The 26,633-nt window shown below is 38.0% G+C and overlaps 4 protein-coding genes across 5 annotated transcripts in view; 1 reads left to right on the top strand and 3 right to left on the bottom strand.

Moving 5' to 3' along the window:
- The window catches only part of tox (thymocyte selection-associated high mobility group box), an 839,643-nt gene that overhangs the window by 308,405 nt on the left and 504,605 nt on the right, over window positions 1-26,633 (top strand). The window lies entirely within an intron of this gene.
- Window positions 1,759-5,749, bottom strand: si:dkey-24c2.9 (Vesicular, overexpressed in cancer, prosurvival protein 1-like). The gene is made up of 5 exons (XM_043259730.1): window positions 5,400-5,749; window positions 4,194-4,252; window positions 3,399-3,476; window positions 3,054-3,187; window positions 1,759-2,974 (listed from the first exon to the last, which is right to left on the bottom strand). Exons 1-5 carry the CDS (start codon window positions 5,442-5,444, stop codon window positions 2,796-2,798), a joined length of 495 nt encoding a protein of 164 aa, XP_043115665.1. The 5' UTR covers window positions 5,445-5,749; the 3' UTR covers window positions 1,759-2,795.
- gorasp1a (golgi reassembly stacking protein 1a) lies at window positions 6,228-12,084 on the bottom strand. The gene is made up of 9 exons (XM_043259549.1): window positions 11,905-12,084; window positions 11,170-11,250; window positions 10,358-10,561; window positions 10,176-10,262; window positions 9,941-10,071; window positions 9,666-9,807; window positions 8,346-8,433; window positions 8,123-8,263; window positions 6,228-8,029 (listed from the first exon to the last, which is right to left on the bottom strand). The coding sequence occupies exons 1-9, from the start codon at window positions 11,965-11,967 to the stop codon at window positions 7,545-7,547; spliced, it is 1,422 nt and encodes a 473-aa protein (XP_043115484.1). The 5' UTR covers window positions 11,968-12,084; the 3' UTR covers window positions 6,228-7,544.
- csrnp1a (cysteine-serine-rich nuclear protein 1a) lies at window positions 12,598-20,653 on the bottom strand. 2 transcript variants are annotated; one of them, XM_043259452.1, is made up of 5 exons: window positions 20,469-20,653; window positions 17,557-17,752; window positions 15,196-15,458; window positions 14,820-15,116; window positions 12,598-14,134 (listed from the first exon to the last, which is right to left on the bottom strand). In XM_043259452.1, the coding sequence occupies exons 1-5, from the start codon at window positions 20,511-20,513 to the stop codon at window positions 13,325-13,327; spliced, it is 1,611 nt and encodes a 536-aa protein (XP_043115387.1). In that variant the 5' UTR covers window positions 20,514-20,653; the 3' UTR covers window positions 12,598-13,324. The 2 variants fall into 2 exon arrangements, with proteins under 2 accessions (XP_043115387.1, XP_043115396.1); XM_043259461.1 differs by having other exon boundaries at window positions 17,566-17,752; window positions 20,469-20,650.

Raw genomic sequence — 26,633 nt, 5'->3', positions numbered from 1 at the left:
AGGGACAAACGAGATGAGACGGTTTCACTCCTTTTCGTTTAGTGGCATTCCCAGGGCCTTTGCATGAATGTAATTGAACTGTAAGTGTCTAGACTGAAAAGTTACATACACAGGTCCGCCACTGCTGCCACGCTTGATCGGGCCTCAGCTCAGAAAAGACCCGCGCTGCTGATACACAATTTACAGCCGCGTAGGGAAGGGTGTTTTTCAAGCATAACTTCAGTAATGTGTGCGGGTCTTGAGGGACTGGACGAAGGCAGCCCTGGATCAAACACAATCTCGAATCTGATCAGTCAGAACGCCGTTCACAGGCATCATTTTTCTCTGGCCTCCTGTTTTACCTTGAACACCATCAGAGGCATTTTGGTAAATCTTTTCCGAGGTTCAGAACTGAGCCCTGCAGGGAAGTATTTAGATTAGTTCTGTCTCCCTCGCCAGTGTATCAACGGCCTTGAAGGGAATGAAAATTGTCGTTATGTCCTTTTCCAAACACGGCTATTTTTTTATGATTATTGCACGTATTACCATTCTGAGTATATAAGGACTTGACGGCTTTTCGCACAAAACACAAGGGGAAGTGCTAGTAATGCCTAGACCTGAAACAAGGAAGCCAACAAACTAGAAATTATTACTTCATAGCGCCACCTTGTGGTGGTAACGAACGGCTATCAATGAGAAGTAAACATTAAAAAAAGATTGAAAATATTAGCAATACATTAAACATCAGTTATTTATTTATGTTAAGCAATTTTACTAATTTGTATATTATGTATAAAAGTACTGTAAGTCAGCCAATCACATTGCAACGTAATGCTTTTAAGCATGTTTATATGGTCTAGAGGATCTACTGAAGTTGAAAGAAATGTGATTTTATGACTTTGATGCATGGTTGATGCATGGATAGACTGGGGTACACTTCCCAAAAGCATTGTTAGCTAAATATGGCGGCATGTTCCATTGAAGTCTGTCTTTTGGAGGGCGTTGTTGCTTCCAGGAAACACACCCCTGGCCAGTCTTTGAAACTACTGATGTACTGTCATTTTCACATACAAAAAAAAATAGAAGAAAAAAGGTTACCTGGTGTGTGTCTGCAGTGACATTCACATGGTAGGGTCAGAATTTGGTGTAAATAGCACGAAAGCGTGGATCCATCCAGTCGTGTATCATAGCTCCACGCTGGTGGTGGTGAAGTAACGGTGTGGTGAGTATTTTGGCTCACTTTCAACCTCTTAATACCAACTGAGCATTGTTTAAATTTACCAGCGTACCTGAGCTCGGCTGACCATGTCCTTCTCTTTTACGACAACAGTATGCCCATCTCATGATGGATACGTCCAGCAGGATAACACGCCGGGTCACAAAGCTCAAATCAAATCGCAATGCTTTCTTGAACATGACAATGATTTCATGCACTCAAATCACCTCCATTCACCAGATCTCAATCCAATAGAGCACCTTTGGGATGTGATGTGATGTGATGGAATGGAAGATTCACAACAAGGCTGTTCTGCATCCCGCTGTCATGTCAATATGGACCAAAATCTGTCAGGAATGTTTCCAGCACCTTTTTGAATTTATGCCAAAAAAAGGCAGTGGGTCGACTCAGTACTAGGAAGCGGACCAAAAAAGCTGTGTGTGCCTGATTTATTAGGTGATACGAAACTGTATACAGTTAATACATTAAAAATAATACACACGATATGTAAAACAGTCAAAGACAGAAATAAGTTTTAATTGTTTTACTTTATTAGTGGGTGATGAGTGAGATAATAAAAGTGCATGCATTGGATTTCAATCAATAATCAATTAAGCCTTCGGGAAGTGTTTAATGCCCTTTATGTGGAACAAATCCAAATGTTTAATCATGTCAGAGCACTGAAAAAAAATCTCTTTAGAAGTGAACAGTATTAAATACAAAGCACTTTGTTGAGGCTATTGTTACTATTATTGAACAGATCTGCTCTGCCTTTGATATGAAAACTATTGTGCAATCTGTTATATTTACAAACATATTCTTAAGTCCTGACATTGAAAACTAAGTGTACTTTTACTGTATCTAATATAATGAGCCTCCTGTAGTCTTGTATACTGAAAAACAGTTTCACAGTGTCCTAAAACTCTTGTTTTTGTACTTGTACAGTTTGTTTTAAAGGTGACATATCATGAAAATCTGACTTTTCCAGGTTTAAAGTGCTATAATTGCTTCCCTTGTGCATCTACCAACGAAGGAAATGTGAAAAAGAGTAAAAAAAATTTCTGTAAGCGGCTGAAAAAAACGAGTGCGTCTGATCTCTCTCCCCTAGTGATGCAGCATTATAATATTACCGCCCCATCTGGAGCCGTCCGTGTGCTCCAGATGTGTCCACTCAGAAAACCGTATATCACAAGTTTAAACTACGTAATAGGGTTTAAAAATGATTTCAAATCCACAAACACGATAATCAGAACCAAAACAGTTTTTAGTAGATACAAGCTGCAACGGTGCAGTTCTTTTCTCGAAAAGGGGGCCTGGAGCGGAAGCTCATTTGCATTTAAAGAAACAGGCACCAAAATCACAAAAAGTGTTTCGGCTTCCACTAAAAATAGGCATTTTCAAAACGATGTAAAAAAATTATCTCGTGCTAAAAATTCTCAGACACATTCTGGGGACACCAGAATGTGTAAAAAGGGTCATAATATGTCACCTTTAAGTCCGCTTTCTTGCATTCGTGCCTGAGCTGCTGAGCTTCTTGTGTTTATCCCTGTTTATCGACCTCACAGACAGAGCAAGAAAAGTCACTGCGCTGAGGGCCTGTTTATTTCTTCTGCGAGTCCTGCATGACTTGATCGTAGGAAGGAGGGGGCTGTCTGTAGTGGGGCGGCAGGGCTGAATACACCGCAGTCACGTGACCGGGGTGGGTCTGCACTGGGTAGACGGTGGAAATTACTGCAGTCTCTGAATCTCCATAATTGTGGAAACCAGCCTGGCGCAATCCTATTAACACAAAGGTACAACATACACACAGCGGATGAGGCCAAGTAAACGCTGCGTGTACGCAAGACCAGGAGATTACCTGGTGATATGATGGGCTGTCTGGTGAAGGTCACGTTGAAATCAGGCCTATCTGGAGGAGGGTAAGGGTGGACACGTCTACGAATGAAGTACCCAGTACTGCAGCAGCACAAAATGCCAATTATCAGCAGCAGCCTACAGACCAATCAAAAACCGTTTTTTAAAATCATTTCAATTCCAACCCAGGTCAGCACAGGGGTTCGGTTTCGCCTCTCAGTGCGAACTTGCATGAGAAAAACGGTTGCTCTGATCAACCCTTTGAGCCAAGTACAACTTCGAAGCAATTTCCAAAAAATACTTGTATTTTTTATAAAACTTTAAATTGAAAGAAGAAAAAAAAGCTCACCAGAAATACCATATTCTTTGAACAGACAGGGATCGAACACAGCATTGTGTGCCACAGCAGTCTTCGTATATTTTGCATCTGTAACAGACATAATCATCTTTCAGAAGCTCAGGGTTATCAAGAATTCATTAAATGGGCATTAATAAGACGTTAATAATGTTATGAAAGATTTCTATTTAAAATAAATGATGTTCTTTTTCTGTTCATCATGACAAAATAAAAATATGAAGCTCAACTGTCTCCAACACTGATGATGTATATAACACATTTTTTTTAATTGTTATATCACTATGTTATATCATCCTTATATCAGCTTAGAATTTTCATTGGGATAATATTTTAAGATAAAGCCTAGTACTTGTTGCTGCACTAATGACTTGTAAAGTTGATGATGAATGTGCTCTTTTGAATGAAATGTGATTATAAGCGTGACGTACTGTCTGCTACGGCTGCAGGAGAATTAATCTGTGCTTTTGGTGTGAAGACTAAATAGTTTGTACCTAACCTCCTGCGGTGGATGTCAGTGGCTGGCTGTACGGGAGTGCTTGTGATAAATTACTCTTATTGAAACCATTAAAAGGGGGGAAGTTTCTGAGCTAAGGAATTCTCTCTTTTTTTTTCCACTGTGCATCTGAATGAATCTTTTAACCACTGTTCTGTTGAAACTATTAAGGAGGATGTAGAAAGGGACGAGGTTAATAAAGACCGGGGTGGCTAGTCTGGGTCCTAGTTTTCTAGCTTCTTCCTTAAAACCCCAACTGCTCTGTTCAGTTCTGTTTTATATATTATACTTACACAAAGTACACAGGATAATCTCCTTCATAGTACCAACAGTACTTTTTTTCAGCAACTGTCTGCAAACGAAGACACAGTTTTATAAATAAAGTCTCATTTGCATAAAAGAACAAGGTAATAAACACGTAAGCTGAAGCTAAAATTTATTCTGGTCGAATAATTTAACATTGCACTTGTGTTGACTCTCTTCTACCGTTTTTGTCTTGTGTGCAACACAAACTATTGAGCTTTTTCCTGTCTAGCCAGATGATGCATCTCAAATACTATATAGTAATTAAAAACAAAAACTATAAAAATGTTGATGCATTTTATCTCACATCACCCTGTTTAGGCTGAAATGAAAGACAAGATTAATCACTGCACGAACAGTAAAAAAATATTGACTGTGACTATGTCAAACCTTTTACTTTTTGTGCCCTTTTAAATGAAGACCATGTGAACCTGGACTACAAAACCAGTCAGAAGTAACCCGTAGTGGCAAGTAGTATATTTGTAGCAATAGCCAACAATACATTGTATAGGTCAAAATTTTTGATGTTCCTTTTTGTGCCAAAAATCGTTAGGATAGTAAATAAAGATCATGATCCATTAAGATTTATTTTTTGACCCTATGATTCCAGTTTGTATATATCTTAATCTGTGTCACATATTATATAACATAATGGTGATTTCTTATTTTTTTGTGACACTTGAAGACTGCATCTGATATCACTGAAAATAAACTACAAAGAGCTTCTTGTCCGAGTCCTGGACAAGAACAATAAACAATGTTGTGTGCTAGATGGACAGCGTGTATGTGTGTGGAAAATATTGCAAGAAATGTTTAACACACGGACGGTCAGAGCAGAAGACTACAAAACGATAGTCCACTTTAGACATTCTACTAACAATAAGTAACTTTGCAAACACATGTCAACTAACTTAGGTTATTAGAAGACTGCCTGCTTAATATCTTCTCAAACTTTATTTTGTCGGGTCCACAACATGCACCATTCTGACTGTCAGAAACTCTGCAAGTATAGGTCAGCTTATTCTACTAACCCTAAACCTACCCTGACGGTCTATTCTGAGAGTTAGTAGAAAATTAGTTGACATATATTCAAAGCTACTTATAGTTAGTAGAATGTCTAAAGTAGACTATCAACATAAAGTGTTACAATGAAAAAATATGAAATGTAAGAAATAGTAAAATGCCGTTTTACTCACCTCAACAAATAAAAGTGTGATGAGGAGGCCGCATAACTGTGGCATTCTCACAGATTTACCTCAAACCCCGTCGGAGAGCGCCAGACACAGGCAGGGGTCACTGAAGCTGCTCGACAGCGCTGATGCTCGTTGTTTTAAACGGCGGGTTGGTGATCCACGCGTCTCGGACTGAAACATTATTAAACTCTCATGCAGCGCTCGCGCTGTGGCATCGGACTCTCCGACATCCTCTACATTCCCCATTATACAGTGAGGAGGATGACATCACATGACCTCACATCACAAAGACACGTTTGTGCTGCTCTCTTTTCCTGATTTAATCGCCGTTGGACTATTTTCGCAAGTAACCTAAACCTCTGACTGAACGCACTTGTAAACAGCTAGTCATTCATCCAAAGCCTGCTATTGTGTGCTTTCTGTGGAGCGCTTCCTTTCACGCTACCATTGTTGTGTGAAAACGAAAAAAAGCCACTTACACAGCTTACCTCATGAAGTTGGCCAGTAAGTCAATACATGTTTATTAGCATAACAACACTCTTAAACTCATTAAACAACAAGTTATAGAGTCTACGGGGTATACTCAGCCTTTGGTATTTCAAACCTTATTTCTTTTGTGGAACAAAGCCTGCATACAACAGAAGGGAATGGTCACCAAAACTTTGCTCATTTGGATACCTTCATGTTCACAGATTAAATAATCATACAGGTTTGGAAGGTCATGAGGGCGAGTTTATGGTTGTACGTTTTATTTTGTGGTGCACTATCCCTTCGATAACCTACATCAAAGTATGGGCTACAACACATAACAGAATCACCGCTAACAGTTAGTTTGTATTTTACATCTTTTATTGCTGTTGCTGTAGACAGTTCCAATGTTTTTCAATCTAACATTTTCCCGTAAACCCAAAGAATACAGTTTGCATATACAGTAGACCATTTTCTGTTTACTTAATATGTTGCACATCAGTAGCAGTACTATACAAAAATATACATTTGTGTTCACGCTTGGAAGAACAGCTATACTGTACAGTCCCCCCCCCCAAAAAAAATTGAATTTAAAACATTGTCTCCTCACCCTTTTGACGTACCGTGATCATGCCAATGCAAAGAGATGTCATCAAGAATCACTTTGCTTTTACATATAAAATCTTTGTTCATAGCTAAAACTTTTAGACATTATGACAAAGAATTTAAGCTTAAAGAGGTATTGTATTATTTAAGTCCTGTATATGACACTATTCTTAGATGTGGCAGTGATGATATCAGATCAATATTTATACCACAGAAATTCCATTGCCATTTATACAATACCTGTATTTGCATAGATTCATAAATTACGTGAAAAACACATTTTACTGAGGCAACATTTCTCTAGTGTTAACTGTTTTCAACAAAACTTGAAACTAAATATTACGCTTTCATCCTGAAGTGCACATAAATCACTATGAACAAAGGAAAAAAAAAATCACATCAAAATCATTTCAAAAATCTAATAAGCCCAGAAGTTAGTTTGCTAAATTAAACAAATGCAAAACCCTTGCCCTGTATTACTGTTTTTTACTTTTTTACCATAATTAGCATTCCCACAACATAAAATAAAAACCAAACCGGTTCTAAAATATATAAACAAAGCCAAAAATGTTATGCTTTTTTCTAAACAAAATGATTTATTTTGTCACAGTGTTCTAAAGACGCTTTGCGTATATTTTGCCATTAGCTCTATAATCTACACTGTGTTGAGTTTAACACAGTAATCCATGAGTGTTTATGTCATAGCTAAATAAATACTACAAATAAGGGTTTCAGGTGCTACTTTCAACCTTTTGTGGGATTTAAAACTGGCAGATGAAACCAAGCAATTGCAATGAATCAAGCTATTTAAAAAGGTTTCAATTTAGTAACATAACTAAATTAAGATCTACACAATTAAAAACAACACCCTACACACATTCCAGCAACCTACAATCATCATGACTACTAGACACAAAATAAAACGTAAATTGCACACAACCGTTTAAAAAAAACACACTCGATACCAATTCGCCAAAACCTGATCCTAACAGTAACAAAGCCAATAAAAACGCACACCTGATGATTGTTGAGCAACTGCGTAAACAAGACACAAGGTAGTAACTGGTAGTGACACTACTGAGGAGCAGCCTCGTCTCTGACATGTGCATTATGGGAATCAAAAGAGGTCAGGTCAGAGGACACGTCCTCATCTCTGCCCTCAGACAAGCTGCTCTTCAGAGAGCGTGGCACATCAGAAAAGCCCTGATCGACACCATCAGTTTCCAGGGGGAAATGTGCAGACTCATTCAGCTGCATGGGATATTCTTCAGGCAGGGCAGATGAGTCGAGATGAAGGGCGGCGGGGTCAATGAGCAGAGAAGAGATGTCTATAGGAGGCACAGAGGAGTCGAGAGATGGGATTGAAGAATTCATTAAAGACGCCACGTCTGTGGGCATGCTATGATCAAGAGGCAGATTTGGGAGAAGAGCTTGTGGGAGAGGAAGGGGAGGAGGAACATTTGAAGCTGGTGCGAAAGAACTAAAATCCACAGCAGGATACTCCTCTGTATTTTGTTCCTCATGGTTATGACTGGGAACATCAGTGTCTTGAAGCTCCTCTGTAAAAAAAAAGACATTTTGTACATTTTATCACCTAGACTTGGACTGACTGATTGAATTCTGTTTATCTAAATTTAGTAAGGTGGTCTCACCGACACCTGATACGTCAATGTCCTCTCGGACAGCTAAGGATGTGTTTGTCATGTCAATGGAAGACGTGGACAGGTCCAGTCGGTCTGCCATGTCTGACATCTCTGAATTCATCATGGCCACTTCGGACTGATCCGAGAAACCTGGAGGAACCATTGCTTTGATGTATTACAACGTCTTTTCTTGATTTTTGTTCAAGATGCAGCATGTATTTTGATGCCTTACCAGGATCCATGACTCTCTGAATGGGAGGTGGCAGTGGGGTATCAAGATCCAAGCCACTCACTGGCTGACTAGACGCCATTAAGGACACCTGAAGATATACATTTCAGTTATGTTGTTGTACGGATCTACCAAAAATTCAAACGATAATTGTACATTCAGTAATCATTCACACACCATCCCATAATTTTAAACCTGTTAGCATTTCTTTCTTCTAGGATCTGCACAATTAATAATAAAAAAAAAAAAAAAAACATCTAAATCACTAAAAAAAAGGTAAATGCAAAAGACATAAATGTCGGCACTGTAATATTTTTTCTATTTTTACTTAGCAATATTATATATATATTATTTATTTATTTTTTTATTATTTAGCTATGAAGATATATAATCATAACATTTAGGACGAATTGCGCTGTCCTGCAAACAAGCACAACAGACCCGTTTAGTTTTTTTGCAAAAAAATTGCCAATTGCCACAGAAAATTCTTCTTCAAATCGTGCAGCACTACTAACAAAAAGGTTTTTCCGTTTTGGACTCCATTTACTTTCACTGTATGGACACTAAAAAGACATTTTTTTTTAAATATCTCATTTTGTGTTGCAAATTAGAAAACATACATAGTAATTAAAATGACAATAAAATTCTGGGTGAACCATCCCTTAAAGGAACACTCCACTTTGTTTGGAAATAGTTAATTAGTTGAGTTTTTGAATCCATTCAGCCGATCCCCCGGGTCTGACGATAGCACTTTTAGCATAGCTTAGCATAGATCATTGAATCCAATTAGACCAGTAGCATCACATTCAAAAATGGCCAAAGAGTTTCAAAATTGCTATTTAAAACTTTACTTTTCAGTTTTTTTATAAGTTGCGATTTGATTAGGATTGATATGATTAGGAACTATACTCGCATTCCAGCGTAATAATCAAGGAACAAGGTTTGCCCTAACATAGCCGCAGCAGACGCACTGATATCACGCAAACAAACTTCCTTGATTATTACGCCAGAATGAGAACAGAGTTCCTAGTCATATCTGCCTAGAAAATCACAACTTTTCCTTTTCTGCTGGTCTTAGTACGCGACATAACTACAGAAGAGTCAAGTTTTAAATAGGAAAAATATTGAAACTCTTTGGCCATTTTTAAAGGCGATGGTACTGGTCTAATTGGATTCAATGATCTATGTAAAGCTATGCTAAAAGTGCTATCGCCAGACCCAGAATAGATTAAAAAACGGTAAAACTCATGAGCATATTTCCAAAGAAAGTGGAGTGTTGCTTTAAGTAATATGACATCACACTTCCGTCATGTAAACAATTACCTCAGTAAATCCATTTGTAGGAAGTTCTTGTTCTGGTGTTCCTGCCACAGGAGAAGCTTTAGGACTGAGTCTTTCAGATTCCGGGCTGTCAGGTCGTGCTGGGATTCGGTGGAGGTAGCCATATCCAATGCCGCAGCCAAGGCTACAAAGACAAAATCATTATCATGCAATGCACAATAGCTCTGGAGAAAGCCGTTATGTTCGTCATTTCCTCATAATAATGGCTGATTCAGGTCTTCATTACAGTATTACATCTTCTGTAACAGGAACATTACCTGCCTTCTCCCCCCCAGGCACCATTTGGTGTGACAACCACCTCCCTGCATTTATCGCTCTCTGTGTTGTAGACCAGCAGCTTCAGCGGTTTCCCCTCATGGGCTTCAATTAGAGAGAAGAAATCCTCTGACTGTTGAGAAATCCAAAGATTACCTGACTGTAAATAACTCGCATGCACACATTCGTTTTCTGCGGAATAACAACCAAGCGTTCATTAAATAATTCACATCTTACATCTTGGAGAACCTGGTCAGCTCCAACGATGAAATCCGAATGTTCCTGGAGGCCGGCCAATGCTGCTGGTGAATTTGGCTCCACATCCTAAAGCCAAAGCATGCAAAATAATTACACAAAGAGAATAAAGAGAACCGTCCAAGAGGCCGAAGTGCTTAAAAGAAAATCCAAGGATCACTCACAAGAACATGCCAAACATTTTCATTGGCTCCTTGAAAGCTGCAGAAGCGGACACTGGCTCCCAGAAGTCCTTGACCACCCCACATGTTGCTGGGAACAACTTCCAGTTCTCGGATCCTCATGGTCTTTGTACTATACACTTCCATCTTCACCGGTTTCTCCACGTTAGCTTTGAGGAGGTCCTTGAGCATATCATTCTCCTGGTTCTGTTTCAGACAGCACGTGTTCCATTATATTTAAAGTAACTGTGACCACGCTGATGCAGATCAACAACCATGCTTTGGTTAAGACTTTTAATCCAAAAACATGAACTTGATCGATTATTTACACCCCCACCCAAAAATCAGACATGCTGTCTTATTACACAGATTTCGAGAAAGTGGAATAATGGCTTCAGGTTATAACAACTGGTTTTAATGCGTTTACACGATTCATGCACATTTAGAATATCACCAAGAATATTCTTGTGCATTTCAGTGATTATATGAATGTGACTGACCACTTAAAACTAGTTAAAGCTTGTTTTTAAATAGCCGTAGAGTTTTTTTAGCTACTACACAAACACTAGATAGCCGCGTCGAATTATACACATTTTATATTATACAGAACATGTAAAATACACATTTAAAATATTCCACAAAACAGTATTTTTGTCATTTTTGCCTAAACAAAGCATTACTCTCAGAACAATTTTAAAATGTCTACATAAAGCCTGCACAATCAAAATACAATGCAATATGTGAAGAGAAGTCTTTGGATTAAAAGTTTAAGATTACAAGAATAATCAATAAGGATTACAAAATACAAAACTCACAAGACGATTGTTGCCAATGGATATGATGAAATCGAAAAAGGGCTCCAAACCAGCTCTCTCTGCCGGAGAGTCCTCTTGAATCTGTAAAGTAAAAAAAGTTAATCAGTGCTGGGCAAAAATTCCATTCAGATCTGGAATTTAAGGCGGAGGTTTTCATTCATATTTATGTTGCACACACTGTTGTGCATTCTGTAAAGTTTAATAACATACATCCAATGTTACATAAATAGGCTAATGAATATCTGAGAATATGAGTTTATTCAGTGACGTGGCGGCTACGTTTCAACTCCTAAATCCAGGAGCTGCTGGATTATCGTTACAGACCACGACAAAACCATGCAAACATACACACTTAAGACTTTGTAACTTGCGACCGTGATGTAAGAAATGTCCGACGTTAAAATGAGTAAGAAGACATTTTCGGACGGTCAGATTTACGGTACAAAAGAACCCGCGAATGCAATTTCGGACAGCTGTCATTTTGCATGCATAATATAGAAACACTGAAAAGGCTTCCACGGATACACTACCGTAGACTAATGTACTAAACCCGACACAGGTGTTTATTTACCAGAACATTTCAGCACGAAAAAAAAGAAAACGTGAACGCAGACATTCGGTTTTCTCTCAGTGTATATCTGTCAAAACCTAAAGCGACGCGGACATGAGAACTTCATGAAAACACAGCTAGCATGCAAAGCAGCTCGATGTCAAAAAGAAAGTCAAGTTATTTACTCCATGGACATGGTATCCTTCTGTTCCCCCCTCGGGTCCACCACTGCTTTGTGTCAAACCCATTGCTTTTAAGGGTTTCGATGTCTTTTTGTGTTTTGTTTAGCGTTCCGAAATTAACGACCCAGACAGAGATTACTCATCACACCGTAGCCATGTTGTCCATCTAGGAAGGGGAGAGCAATCGAACAAGATACCAACGATCAATGATTTTTTTTTTTTTTTCTGTCTCAGTTTTTTCAAATATTTGTCAGCTCAGTTCAGCAAAAGTAATTTGTGTGAGGGTAATTTGCATAATAATTATACGAAACTATAATTTAACACATCCTAAATAATTATTATTACTTCTAAGTTATGTATACTCACAGTTGCTATTCACTTTTATCTTCAGCGTCTATGTTCACCTTTGTATCAAAAAAGGCCTACATTTTATTGATCATTTTGTTTTCCAATTTTATTTGTAATTATTTTTTAGAGACTACTTAATTACTGAGGTTTGCAGGTTGAGAATAACAGCCTAAAAAAGTAAGTAATTTTTAAAGTGTCAATGTTAAAATTAATCAAACCTCAGATTTGCATTTTTTTTTTTTTTTTTTTTTTTTTTTTTTTTTTTTTACATAAACAATACCTACGTATAGCAGTACTGTACTCTGTGTTTTTCTTTTTTTTTTCATGTAAATCAAAAATTCCCACTGGTTTTGTGAAATCAGTTTTATTGAGATGAGTAATTCCACAGAAGAAGAAAAAAGCCGGACACATTTTAAAATGTCCAAAAACATTCACCGAAGTAAATACAAAGCAGATATAGCACTGAAGCAAATGTAGCCTGAATGTGTATATATTACAAATCATTCCTAAAAAAAAATCCTCTTTAATGAAAAGACATCCTGGCCCTTGAAAAGACGAAAATGGCATAATGACATTTTTAACAGCTTACTCTTTTCAAACACTGTAACAAATACATTTACTGTGCTACACAAAAAATAAAACTTTTATTCGCACACTTGATCGTTTAAACAAAAACAAAACTGAGAAATAAATATGAATGGGCTTTCTCTTATAAGTAAACATTAGTTCGATTCCTTATTCAATGGAAATGAAGCCTTTAGTTTATGAAGAATAAATATAAAATCTTAGCTACAAACTCTCCAAAACTTTTGGCAACAAAGCTGAAATTGACATATCACTCACACACTACTTCACACTGAGTGGTTTTTAACTGTATTTACACTGATCCTGAATAGATGATATTAATATCCTTAAATATAATTCTAAGGAATATCCTTAAATTCCAATATTATTCACCATTTTTCTCATGGTAAATGAGATTTATTCATACTGTACAATTGCAAATGAACAGTGCTCATTCGGCTATTAAAAAAAAAAAAAAAAAAAAAAAACAGTAAAAAATACTGAGCTGCACTTAAGAAATTCCTACAAGAGACTCCAGAAGACTGACCCCCGAGTCCTCAATTAGTGCAGGACTGGGACAGCGAGGGAAGTGGAGCTGTGACATGTAGTCCAGATGACTATACACTTTAAAATGACTGCGGCTTGGACCGTATTCGTGGAAGGTGTCAAAAAAGACCAGGTCAGAGTCTGAGGACAGACTGAGGTCCATGTAACAGTTCATAGTGTGATCCGGAGATGCAGACGGAGTATTAGGGATATCAAATGGATCGTGGACACATTCCATGCTTGCCTGATTAGCATTTTCATCCAGATACTCCAATTTAGATTTACTGGTGTTGCTTTCCTTTGTGGGTGTGCAGCCAGTGGCTTGAGTGGGCAGATTATAATCTTTAATGTATGGACACCCCTCTCCATCAGAATCGGAAAAACTGAGTACGAGTCCTCTGCCGTCCACGTCCAGCGTGAGCTGCTCTGAGGAAGGCCTTCCATCCGTCTCAGAGTCCAGACTCAGAGAAGAAGAGCAGGAGGTGTCAGTCATGTCGCTGCTCCAGCTGCTGTCTCCCCGCCTGCAGAGCTCTGAGCTCAGGAGGAATGAGGGAGAGTCGTTTTCTACAGGAAATGTAGCGGCTCTGTTCCTCGTAGCTGACTGTTGTTCAGAGGAGATCAGTCTGTTGTTATCGTGCAGTCTCTTTTCCAGCTCCAGCTTCATGTGCGTGTGGATGTAGTGGCTCCGCACACGACTGGAGTTGAACTCGATTCGGCCTGCGGGATTCCCACAGCATTCCTTTGAGCATCCACAGGGAAAGTTGGCGCGATCCATCTGTTGACAGACAATGTTTTGCAAAAAAAAATCAGTGCAGCTGCACAGCTATTTCAGGCTCTTATAATACTGTTGCTGGTCATGAAATAAATCATGAGATTTATTCAATATCTCAAGCAAGTAATTGAGAATTCAGTTTAATTATAAATTAATACATTTTATTCAGCAATGGTGCATTAATTTGATTAAAAGAGGTAGTAAACGTACAACCCTGGACCACAAAAGCAATCATAAGCTGAATAAATAAGCTTTTGACAATATTTGGCAGAGATACAACTATTTAAAAATCTAGAATTTGAGGGTGCAAAAAATAATTAAATAAAAAATTGAGACAGTCGAATTGGTCCAAAGTTCTTAGCAACGCATATTACAAATCCAGAAAAAAAAATGTGAAAATTTAGTTTTTGTGTACCATATCGGCATATTACAATGATTTCTGAAAAATCACGAGACAAATATTAAAATGAAAATGTTATTTTAAACTGTAACATTTTACAATATGACATTTAACTAAGTTTTGATTGAAAAATGCAACATTTGTGAGCTTAACATTTCACTGAAAAACTATTAAGCAGTGCAAAATCTTTTGAGCAATAATATGTCAAAGATCAATACGACACCTGCACCATCATGAACAGAAACCTATATGCGCAGACAAAACAGTAGTTAAAGTCTTGCTAATTACTTGGCACTTGATGCCAGCCTGGCTGCAGGAACAGGTCTCGGGCTCACAGAAGCCCTGGCAGTGGCACCCACAGTCTTCCCTCCACCGCCTCAGCTCCTGCAGCTGCCTCTTCTCCTCCCGGTCGATGCGCTGCACTCCCGCTGCTCTCAATAACGCACGTCTCCGCTTAGAAGAGCAGGGACGGAGGGATCCCATGTCTTTCAGCTTTGTGCTACATAGATCGTTATCCTCATCTGGGACGTCGTTCACCGTCAGCCTGGCCGCTTCTGACGCTGTGAGAGTCCCACTGATGATAAGCTATAAAAAAAAAAAGAAGATATGTAAGAAGATGTGATAAAGAAAACTGTTTTTGAATGCTGGATAATAACCAACTCACCTTCTGTCTCAACGCCTCCAGCTTCTCCTCTTGGTGTTGCTCACGTATCCTCTCCGTTCGCAAGCGCTGCTGCTCGTCCGAGTGCTCCGCCAGGGTGAACTGCTGGCGGGTAGTGTGCCGTCTAACCATGCCCAGTGTACAGCCACCATGACTGGGCACACTGCTGAAACCTTGGCAGCGCTGGAAAAGGAACACTGTGACCAGGCCGAACCGAACACTGCCTTTGGATTGAGTATCTTTCGTCTTCTTCAGGATGGATGCAACTAAGAGCAAAGAGATGAAATGAATGAATTATCCTCATCAAATGTAAAGTTCTGGCGCTGGCTTTCGGGAGTGCCACTGCACAGAATGACTGTCCGGTTATTGCAGGACTGCAGATGTATTCGCATATTTGCATGACAATGTGGGACGGGTGCGTGACAGGGATACATTTACTTCTGTAAGGCTATGTAAATAACATTTACAAGTCTTTAGACTGTGAAGTTGAATGATAGCATGCTTTAAACCGTCAATAAGCTTCATTAATTGAGACCAACTTTTTGATTGGCACTCAAATGTTCCCTATGGAACCTATTCAGTCACTAAATATAATAAACTTAAATAATATAACGGCTAAAATCAATTTTATACTGCAATACATTTCAATTAGTTTGTGGCAGCTCTGAGCAGGAAGTTTTTATCCAGTATTTGTCTAGAAGCCTTGGCTGGTTTACCTGTGCTTAAAGGGTAAGTTCACCCAAAAATGTAAATTCTGTCATGTATTACTCACCCTCATGTCACTCTAAATTTGTAGTAAGTAAACTTTGTAGTAAGGACTACAATGGTCCATGTGATATCAGTGGTTAAACTATAATTTTACAAAGCTCTGAGAATACTGTCTGTGCACAAAAAAAAAAAAAAAAACTTTATTCAGCAATTTTTTGACATTATCGAGAGAACTGCATAAGCTACGAATCATTTATGAGATGAGAAATGCATGCACATTTGTCTTGGTACTCTATACTCTAGGCCTGGGAACATTTCAGTTAAATTGCTTTCTATGGAGGGTCAGAAATCTCTCACATTTCACAATAATATCTTAATTTATGTTCTAAAGATAAACAAAGGTTTTAAACATCATGAAGGGTGAGCAATTAATCACAGAATTTTCTTTTTGTTTTTTGGGGTTTTTTTGTTAACTAACCCTTTAAACTTTAAACTAAATCAACTGAAATATCCTTATTCAGTATCAGAGAAAACCCTACGAATGCATTGGTTGGTAATTATCCATGTTCTGCAAGGTTACTCCATCCCAAAATGAAACTTTTATCATTAATCACTGTTGTTCCAAACCCATAAAAGCTTTGTTCATCTTCAGGAACACAATTTAGGGTTGGAGTAAGTCTTGCAGAAGGCAAGAAAGTCACTCAGAAGCTTCACCCTCCCTGTTCCTGGTGTAGAATAAGCTGACGACCTCAACCTGAACCAAAAAAAACTCTGAAACTTTCAGGGAAGCAGCTCCAAGCACCCCACAGCCTTAAACCAATTCACTAACATGCTTCAAAAAAATAAATAAATCTCACCCGCATCTGGTTGTCTAATATACCTAACACTGCTTATCATAAATATTGTTAGCTTTGTGATAAATTGCATTTGTTCCTCCTTGTAAGTTGATCTGGAAAACAGCATGAGCTAAATGTATAAAAATAAATGTATTGTCACTGTTTAGTTTCCACTAGAGGGCAGATCTGTTAAGAAATAACCTTAACTCAACACTAGAGAGGCCTAATGAGACATTAATTACAGCAGTGGTCTTGCCATTTTTCATATGCATGTACTAAAAGGGGGAAAAAAACTTTCTTCAAGACTGCAAAGTTTAAAAACATTTAGTGCCACGACTCAATTTATGTGTTGTTTTTTGCAATGGCGGTTTCTCTCTTTATAAATGTGGATAATGGGCTGAGGTGTTTGCACAGTAGTAACCCTTAGTAAATCATCTTTATGTGCAGATCTTCACATGCTGTGAATCAAAAATGAAAAACACACAGGCATGTCCAGGCACATGTACAGACAATAATCTCACAGTTCTACCTGCAAAGGTAAACACTTACGCAACAGATAAGGTTTGTCCCGGTCAGGACGGTGTAACTGATTACAGCTTAATAATTGTTGTGCTTACCATGACGTTTGTGGGTTTAAAATGACTCAGGGTGACTGTGCACAACATCTCCTGATAAACAATGTTACAACTGTCTGTTTCTCTTCTTATCTAGTGCTCTGCACAATAATACTGAGGTAAGATAACAAGACCCCTCCTTATGTGTGGAAAAAACACTGGACGTGACAAGTGTTGCTTTGCATGAATTGAAAAATGCATCGTACATGGCTTACTTGACATATGATGACTTGAAGAGGAGGAGCCTACAGGCACAAAGTCCATGCTATCACTTTGGGGGCTGTCTTCATCAGAGTCCAGTTCAGAGTGTGATGAGGGGGATGAAGAGGAGTAAATGGCATCCTCGTCAGGGAAACCATATTTCCTCTTTAAAGCCCCACGTTGTGATGTAGACATGGCAATCTGTCAAATTAGGAAAAAATAAGCACAAGATCAGATAAGTATAAGTCAACTGAGATTTAACAGCAAATGTGCTGATGGAAAATGTTTTAGATAATAAAGAATAGTTTTTAGAAATTAGAGAATTAGAGAAGTTCTTAGAAATGTATTTTGTGTTAATTTTTTGCTTTTTAAAATGACATTTATCATTTTTATTGAACGTTTTCAAATATATATATTTTTTGTATTTTATTTGAATATATTTTTAGGGTAATTATTTTACAGAAATTATTAATTCATAAATTAAATTATGACTGAACTACATGACAGATGGCTTTCAAATTTTAATAAGCAGCGAACCTGTTTTGTTTGTATTTTTTCCAATAATTAAAGACTATACCAAACTGCATGAAGATAAAAATACAACTCTTGTAATAAAGTCTTTTTACATTAAAAGATATCAAGACGGTTTTATCACCCTGACATTTTTCTTCACCATCAAAATGAAATTGCTTTGTATGTTCCACATACAAAATGATTTTTTTTTTTTTATGTATTTTGAATGCATTTTTTTATGAATTGCTGGGCCATAATATGAAATCACATTTTTGGCCATGAACCAAGTCTGAAAATAGCATTTGTGGAGTTTCAGTAACCATTAGCATACAACTCCAAACCAGCAGCAACTGGACACCTCTCTCTTGTTCAGGCTGGTACCAAAGATTCACATCTTCACTCTGAGCAAAAGCCTGTTTAGCAGGTTTCCCAGCAAGACAAACCTTGACTTGAGCTACTACAACATCGCAATCCAATGCAGCTTTCTCAGGGAAATTATCATTGTTATTAATCATATTATGCAAAGCGCACGCAAACACAAAAGTGTGCATTATACAAGCACTGATAAGTCTAGAGGGAATCAATGGTTCCTTCTATCTCCCTCCGGAGTCATTAACATTCCTCAGATGTTTGGAGTTCTTCAAGAACAAAATGTTAAGACATTCAGCTCAGCTTAACATCCCGAACGGGCTAAACTGCGTGACCAAATTTGTAACGCGATACTTGCTTTTACTGCAGGATCCCCCAAAAGTACAACGGCAAATGCCAAGCTCCGTTATAAAGCTCGTGAACTGAGTGCAGAAAGAAACAAAAGAGGAAACCGTAACGACAAATGGCACATTCTGCTGAAGTTTTTCTGCTTGAGTGGGTGTGCGTTGGAAAGAAATCACACGCTAGCGCGCGCACACAGAGTGCTCTGTGTATCTCGGATGACAGAACAACACTACCTCACACCGCAGGACGGAGCAATCTGCATCACAGATCACCTGGTTCTTGTTCCAAGTGCATCCAGTCAAGCCCAACCCACACAAATGGCTCATATGCCGAGAACACTGTGTGCCCCTGTTGCACGCTGCCTGTATCCTGGACAACCTCTGCTCTCCCTCGCACTTTTTTTTTTTCACACAGGTCTGGCTTTCTTTGGACAGTGTTGTGTAAACACCTGCACTGTAATCCCAGATGCCACAGAGTCAACTGCGTAAAAGGTTATTGCCGCATGAGATAAATGACCCTTTGTGTTGCGCATAATAGTAGAAGTGTTTGTAGCATGTAAATCATGCAGAATCAACTGGTGCGGTGACACGTGATTTACGGCTTCCTCTAGCTGCGACAAAGTGATAGTGATCTCTTAAAAGTGTGCAGACACCAGACTTCAAGTTCATTCAATTATTCATTGCGTCCTTTGTGTACGGTGCGTGATGTGGGAGCGTTTATGCAGCGCAGTGAACGCGTAAGACAGGAGGGCGGCTGATTACTGCCTGACACACGATAACAAGTGAACAAAAAAAATGCAACTTTGCAGCGAAAGCCAAACACTTGGCAGTGACAATTGGCCAGAGGACAACTATGCAAATGAACATGCGAATGTTCGTATGTAAACAGAAGGAGGAGGTGGGGTTTGCAGGCTGTGAAAGGGGAAAGCAGACAGATGTCAGGTGGAAAAATAGGTTATCACTTTGGTCTACAGCAGACAAAACCAACTAGACTTTTTCTCACCTTTTCTACGCAGCAAAGTGAAGACTTGAAGCATCATGCATTTGTAAAATAGTGTGAATAAAAGTAAAGTGGATAGTTTTGACTTTCTTTTTTTATTATTGGTGCTGTTGGCTACAGTGTCATTCAATACATAATCCTGTTTATTATTGAGGGAATGTATACAGATTATTGAGCTAAAGCGTCCCTCTCAAAAAGAAATAGCTAAATCTCTTACTTGCCTTGGTCTTAGGTAAGCATCTTTCTTTTAAATCATTCATAAGGATCTGATTCCATGACATTGCAGGTGCATATACTTTCTGTCAAGCCAATTATCTAAGTATTATACGAAGTATTTTTTTTCAAACATCACAAATATTAAAACATTTTATTTAATTTCTAATAAAAATACAAAACGGCTCCGTTTTATTTTAAGGATGATCCGTTAATAAAAACGTACAATTCTAAGCGGAGCGCAAACGCTACTTTTTTCACGCACCAGCGCTTTAATTCTGCAGCTGCTGAACTTCCTTGGCGGACTTTCTCGCGGTCACGCTTCATTTATTCAGGGACGTAACGTAAACGACCGCATTGCAACGAACTATAGGTTCGGTGACTGAACCGCTTAGCTTATTACCTGCTAAGTTCGCCCAAGGGAGCGTTTTGTGCGGCGAAAAACTCGTAAGCGCCTTGAACAAAAACAAACACTCACCCAGCGGTTGTGTATCCGTGTATCATGGGTGGAAGAGACGACCATACGATGCTCGAAAAGTTATCAAGATAGCGCCAACGTCCTCTTTCTGAGCCCTCGGCGCACGTACAGTACAGAGGGATCAGCTGTTGTTGAGTTGTGCGAGTTCTGTTCGTCAGTGGAAAACTCCCCCCACACCGCCTGACGTAAACAGTAATATGAGGACAAAAAACAGCAGTCATGACGCTCGGCGCGTGCTGTGTAAAGAACAGCCAGTCACCACGGAACTGACTAAACAAACTTGTCGGTGACTAAAACATACCCTTTCGACCTATCGACGAATCATTCAGGTGCCCACCAGACGAGGGTGCACTGGGTGTCCTTCGTTTGGTCTGCGCGAGACACCCATGTCTTTCACAATGGGCCAGCTGATTTTGTTTGCTCTCAGTGGACCCTTTAAAATCGAGGACGTCAGTGTTCTTGTTCTGATGTATTTTAATAAAATACCGCGTGAACAATTGGGCTTATTTTGAGAACCATAAATTTGTAAAAAAAAAAAAAAAAAAAAAAAAAAAACATACAGTTCATATATCATTAGGCTACTGTTTAATGTTTAATTGTTCCCAAAATCTATCTGCCGGATCTCCTCAGACATAAAATAGAGGAGAGTGGTGAGTGATAGGATTATTATACACTGAAAAGTATTTTACAAACAGGTTTCACTCAGAAATTGCTGGTATTTTACAATTTAATTACATGAAATTTTGAAGACTGAAGAAGTTTTTATTATTAACAGCAGTGTAGACATAAATCTTAATGTTCTGACTGCAATTATTGTACATTTCCACTGTTCTTGCTCTGGGAAATAAATACAGGTTTGTCAAATTACCATTGCCCAGTATGGTTGTCACAAACAAAACAGCCGATAACAGCTTTTTTTTAACAGAATTTAAAGGGGTCATATAATAAATATACCACATCATATAATTTAAAGCTTGCCTTTCTCTTTGAAGCGTTACAAGCTGTTAGTGCGTAGATAAGATCCCTAAAGTCGAAGATATTAAAGTTTCAAAGCCAAAGAGATATTCTTTGCGAAAGTCATGACTTGTCCACACCCCCCTAAAATGGCTCATTTAAACACGCCCCCCACTTTTATACATCACAGAGTGGGTTTATTTTCAAACACTGCCCAAATGTTTACACAGAGAAAGAGGGCGGAGCTATTATTCTCACTGTAGTGTTGTTATTGGCGCCGTGTTCAGGAGACACCCTGTGGCATTGTGGAAGTGAAAGTACTTTCTTTGTGCCTCCAAAAGAGGACATAATAAGAAATCAGTGGTTAAGTTGTATTCACAACATTGTTCCAGGATAGTTCAATGCAAATATTAGAAGTGTGTTCAGCGCATTTATAGAGAACTGATTCCTAAAACTTTGCAGAGCAGACTATGCTGGCTGTGCACAGAGACTATAAAGTGAGGCAGTTCCTACTCTGCAAGGACAGTCTGGCACCTCTGACTCACAACCTTTAAATAAGTAATGCTTTCTTATTAAAAAGGACCTGCTACTTATTCATACGCGAGTTTTGAGCAGTGAAGGGTAACGTTAGTGCTTGTTGTTTGTAACTTCTCCGATCACTAATGCAGACATGGTGTTATGTTTACTAGGCGTGATGCAATGCAACACTTAATAAAACAGTATTAAGTCACAATAATCAGTAATTATGTCCTCACTGGATGCAAACAAATGCCTCGCTTTATTGTTTTAGTGTCAGAACTCTGCATCATATAATAGTAAGGAGCATAACCTTTTTATTAGACGCTTATGGTATTCGGCCAATCACAACGCACTGGATAGCTGGCCAATCAGAGCACCCCTTGTTTTTTTAGAATGATGAGCTTTGTACAAACCTGTTTCAGAAGAAGGGGCTTAAAGGAGAAACAATAATGTATAATATGAAAATAATGTGTTTTGGTACCTTAAACTGCATAAACATATTGCATTACACCAAATACACAAAATAATGTTCTCTTTATGTTTAAACATAAAGAGAACTTGATGTTTAAACATCATTTGATCCCATTGAACAGTACGAAAGAAATCATAAAACCCATGAAACAGAAAAAAGACGTAATATAACAAATATTGTAATTTGCACATTGTGTTATTAATTCCACAATAACCAAATCAATATTTAGAAGAAAATAAAAATAGAAAAAAAAAAATAATACACAATTGGACAGTCTTCAGAAAACCTTACAGTTACTGAGATACAGCTTTTGTGACAACTAGCCCAGTCTCTCTGATATTTATTTAGCCTTATGATTTCTACAAATGCATGAATGGATCTTTTCCACTTTTCCAGCTTATGCTGACAAAGAAAAAACAGGCAGCGATCGAGGTCAGACAAAAGGCAGAGGAGAAAAACATAAGACTGCTGCTCCAGCCAATCAATAGAGAAACACTCCCTGGATACCAAAGAGCCTCTCCATGGCAATGACACTGTGAAGCATCCATCACAGGAGACTACTTGGGCATCATGGTTTCAGAGGCAGATGGTAACATCTTTGTGCCTCCCTCCATCTCCCTCTTTCTTTCTCTCTCCTTCTCGCACACACATAACACTGACTGTATCACCTCAATGATTTCCCATCTGTTTGGTAATGAAACCACAGGGCACATATCACCCATCAGCCCCTCCTTCTAAGCTGGTGGTAAGACAGACATACAAAAGAAACACAGACGCTTAAGAGCAGGTTAAAACATGTCAACAATACACTGGGGAATGAGCTCTCAAACATAACGCATCCATCTGCTGAAGGGTTCATTGTGTTTGGATGAAATATATTGTGGTTATTATTAACTATTCTGAGAATTAGCTACCATAAAAAATCTATTGAGAGAGTGACCACAAGTGGAAAATGCGATATAGGCTAAGTTGTGTTTCTGCACAGCTTATTTTTAGCGCATACCACAGACATTGCACAACATAAGCAAATCAATTCAAAGCATGGACCATAAACTCTGTAGTATGCAGCGTAGAAGTGGTAGAGTGCAGAGAAGGTAATAGTTTATTAGCTGAAAATAATACACTGGATAAAAACAGAATGTGATGATATCTGCATCTAATGAGATATTCATCCAGAGCAAATGGTATCTTATGTTTATATACAAATATTTGTGTAAAAGCTGTCTGGAATATTTGATTCTGATTGTGAATAGCATCATCCAGTGATCTGATATGATTGATTTTCCACAGGTTTACAGTTTTGATAAGTTGGTGTTAGTTGCCAAAGTCAGTGCCAGTCTGTAGATTTGAGCTGACAGATTTCATAGAAAATCTTGTAGTGTCTTCAACTTTTTAGCCTCAGACTATGACTCCATCCAGTCAGAGGAAATCAAACATGCTTGAAATTTTCTGATGATTTTTCTGATTTGAGCTGAACACCTTGTTTTCTTTTGTCCTCTTATAATAAGACGTATGCTTCTGTGTGAGTTTGCTGTGATCATAACGACTTTAAAGTCTAATACTGTACGATCTTCAGACGTTTATAGTCTATAATGGCCGGTTTATATATCATTACAGATAATATAATTACCAATTATAGTCTGTAAGTGTATGATTCCCAGTATTTTAAGATCTGTTCTGTAAGATCTGATTTTATGATATATCCTGTGAAAATGCACAAAAATTTAGCATCAGTATTTTTTGCAAAAATGTTTACTGACTGTAAAAAACATTAAATAAACTGAATATTATTGAGCATCAACTATCTAGCATTATACATAAATGCGATTTTTTTCCCTATCATAAATGTCATCATCACTGCAACCATTTTCCTCTTATATACTGATTCAAATCTTTCATAACCATCTGTCACAAATCCTTTTTTTTTCTAAACTGTGTTTAAACTGTGTCAACATATGCTGATTGCTTTTTCAGCACACAAGTGAGTCTCAATCTATCCCCCCTGCACTGAGGCAATCGGCTGTTGTGTAATAGTTAACCTACATTTCCCCCCTCGCTCTCAGGTTGCTGCCACTAGCACTTGTGGCCCACTTTCTGTCAAGAAGTGGCCTACATACAAGGAGATTCTGACAAACTTTACAAAGCTGTCGGCACAAAAAGCTCTGGCCTAATTTCTCACCCTTCACTGAATTCAGTCGCATCCGCTCTGCTGATCTCTGCTGTCATGGTGGGAGTGGTCTATGAGAAGTGCAGTAGAGTGCTTCTGGACTTTACTATTCAGCAAACAATACTGAGTTGCACATTTCCATAGTTTTTATCTGACTTCGAGCAATGGAGAGTTAAAAGACCTCTAATCAAATTACTGATAAATACAGGTGGGATTGAGATGCCGATTTTAATTTGAAATGCAAATCTGAGATGCAAATCTAATGGCAGAGCCTTTATGTTTGGGCATTTCAACAGCAACAGCTATGGTTATGTTCTATCAATAATCTGAATAGACAGGCTGAACTCTTCCAGACTCTTTGTTGCCATGACAATTCAGTGCACCAGGTGTGTCCTACTCAATGTGCAGCTCTGCACGGTAAGAAAAGGGTATGGAAAACAGCTTTAAGCATTATGTTCATAAATTTATCATGGCATTTTCTCTTGTTTAAATAAACTAGGCATTTGCGGTATGTAGCATACAGGTACGCCAGTGCATGTAAAAATTGCTAAAAGTAAGTATGGTCTTTAGTATGGTCTTAAAACTAATGTGAACTAATGTGGTATATTAAAACATACACATAAGACACACAGCTATCGCATTGTGCTGCTGAGGAGTCTCCTGGGCTTAACCTGTTTCTAAGTATAGCTATCTATAAAAAAGGTTGCTGTAGTGCTACACATTGGTTTGGAAGTACAGTGCACCTATCTCACTTGATTCACTGAGATCACTTCCCAGAAGTCTTTGTTGTAGTTGTAGACAAAGAAAGAGCAGGCAATGTGTAAGACGAACAGGAAAAATCAAAAATAAAAATGTTTCCCGTTTTTCAATACTAGAGAATGTAAAAAGTATTCCTTTGTACTCCTAATACCTTTCATTTCTTTAGAAAACAAATCTGCTTTTTTTTGCCTTTAGTTATTAATAATTATTGCGTTGCAAGAGTGAGTCATGAAATCATCAGAAAGAGAGATGACCAATAATACCCATTAGCAGTTTCATTGTTATCTTCCCCCACATCATTCACTATATTAATGTGACATATTAACACTTTCATCCTCTTACGTTGCCTTGACGTCACTATGGTTATGGAAACATCGACCATCTGAAGCAAAGGTGTGTGTGTGTGTGTGTGTGTGTGTGTGTCAAACAGGGCAGAATGATGACTGAAGATGTTCATTCGATGAGTAAATAAAAGAATGACAAAACGAAATATGAGAATTTGAGTTCTTGAAAAGAAAATCGTAGTGAAATATCATTATGAAAGTTCAACATTAGAAAGAACAAAAACAGGCTTGCAACAATATCATTTTTGTTAAGAAACAATAACATTCTTAACAAAAGCAACACTAAAATTACTTGAAAAGCTATCATAGTGGGTCAGAAAATTGCTTTTTTTTTTGTAAGTCTAACATAAGAAATAAGAGAACTAAATTCAAAAAGAAAGTGGGGGAAAGACAAAGGGGATTATAGCCACTTGTTTTTAAGAATGAAGAATTTTGCATTCAATATAAGAAAATTAACAACATATTCAGCAGATAATATCTTTGGATTTTCATAGTATGAAATAACATATTTGAGGACGAAGGTATGGGTCACATTTCTAAAGTTAGAGACAAAGGTGCTTATTAGTAACACCACAATCTAAAAACAAATGAATTTACATGGCAATTTTTATTGAGTATAAAGGAAGCCCAGTAGAATTTGCCTCTTGGGGTAATTTTTCTCTTCGTCTGGAATATTTTGTGAATATGCCTGTTATTGTATTTATAAGCTAAAATATCAATACCATCCAAAGGTAAAGCTGGATAAAGAGTGTTGCCTTTAATGAATTTAAGGTTAATTAACCTAGTTAAACCTAGTGGGATAGCTCTCATCAAAGTATTGTATTCTTTTGGTGGGACTGGAAAGTTATTGAGATTCATAAATTGTTCATAAGTTACAATATTACCAAAATTATCAAATACAGATAAAATACAGTTCAATTTATGATTAAACTATCAAGATATAACACCGT

This window comes from Puntigrus tetrazona, chromosome 2 (assembly GCF_018831695.1).
Source record: "Puntigrus tetrazona isolate hp1 chromosome 2, ASM1883169v1, whole genome shotgun sequence".
Taxonomy (NCBI): domain Eukaryota; kingdom Metazoa; phylum Chordata; class Actinopteri; order Cypriniformes; family Cyprinidae; genus Puntigrus; species Puntigrus tetrazona.
Note: the sequence above shows the minus strand (reverse complement) of the source record. Positions and strands in the feature narration are given on the sequence as shown.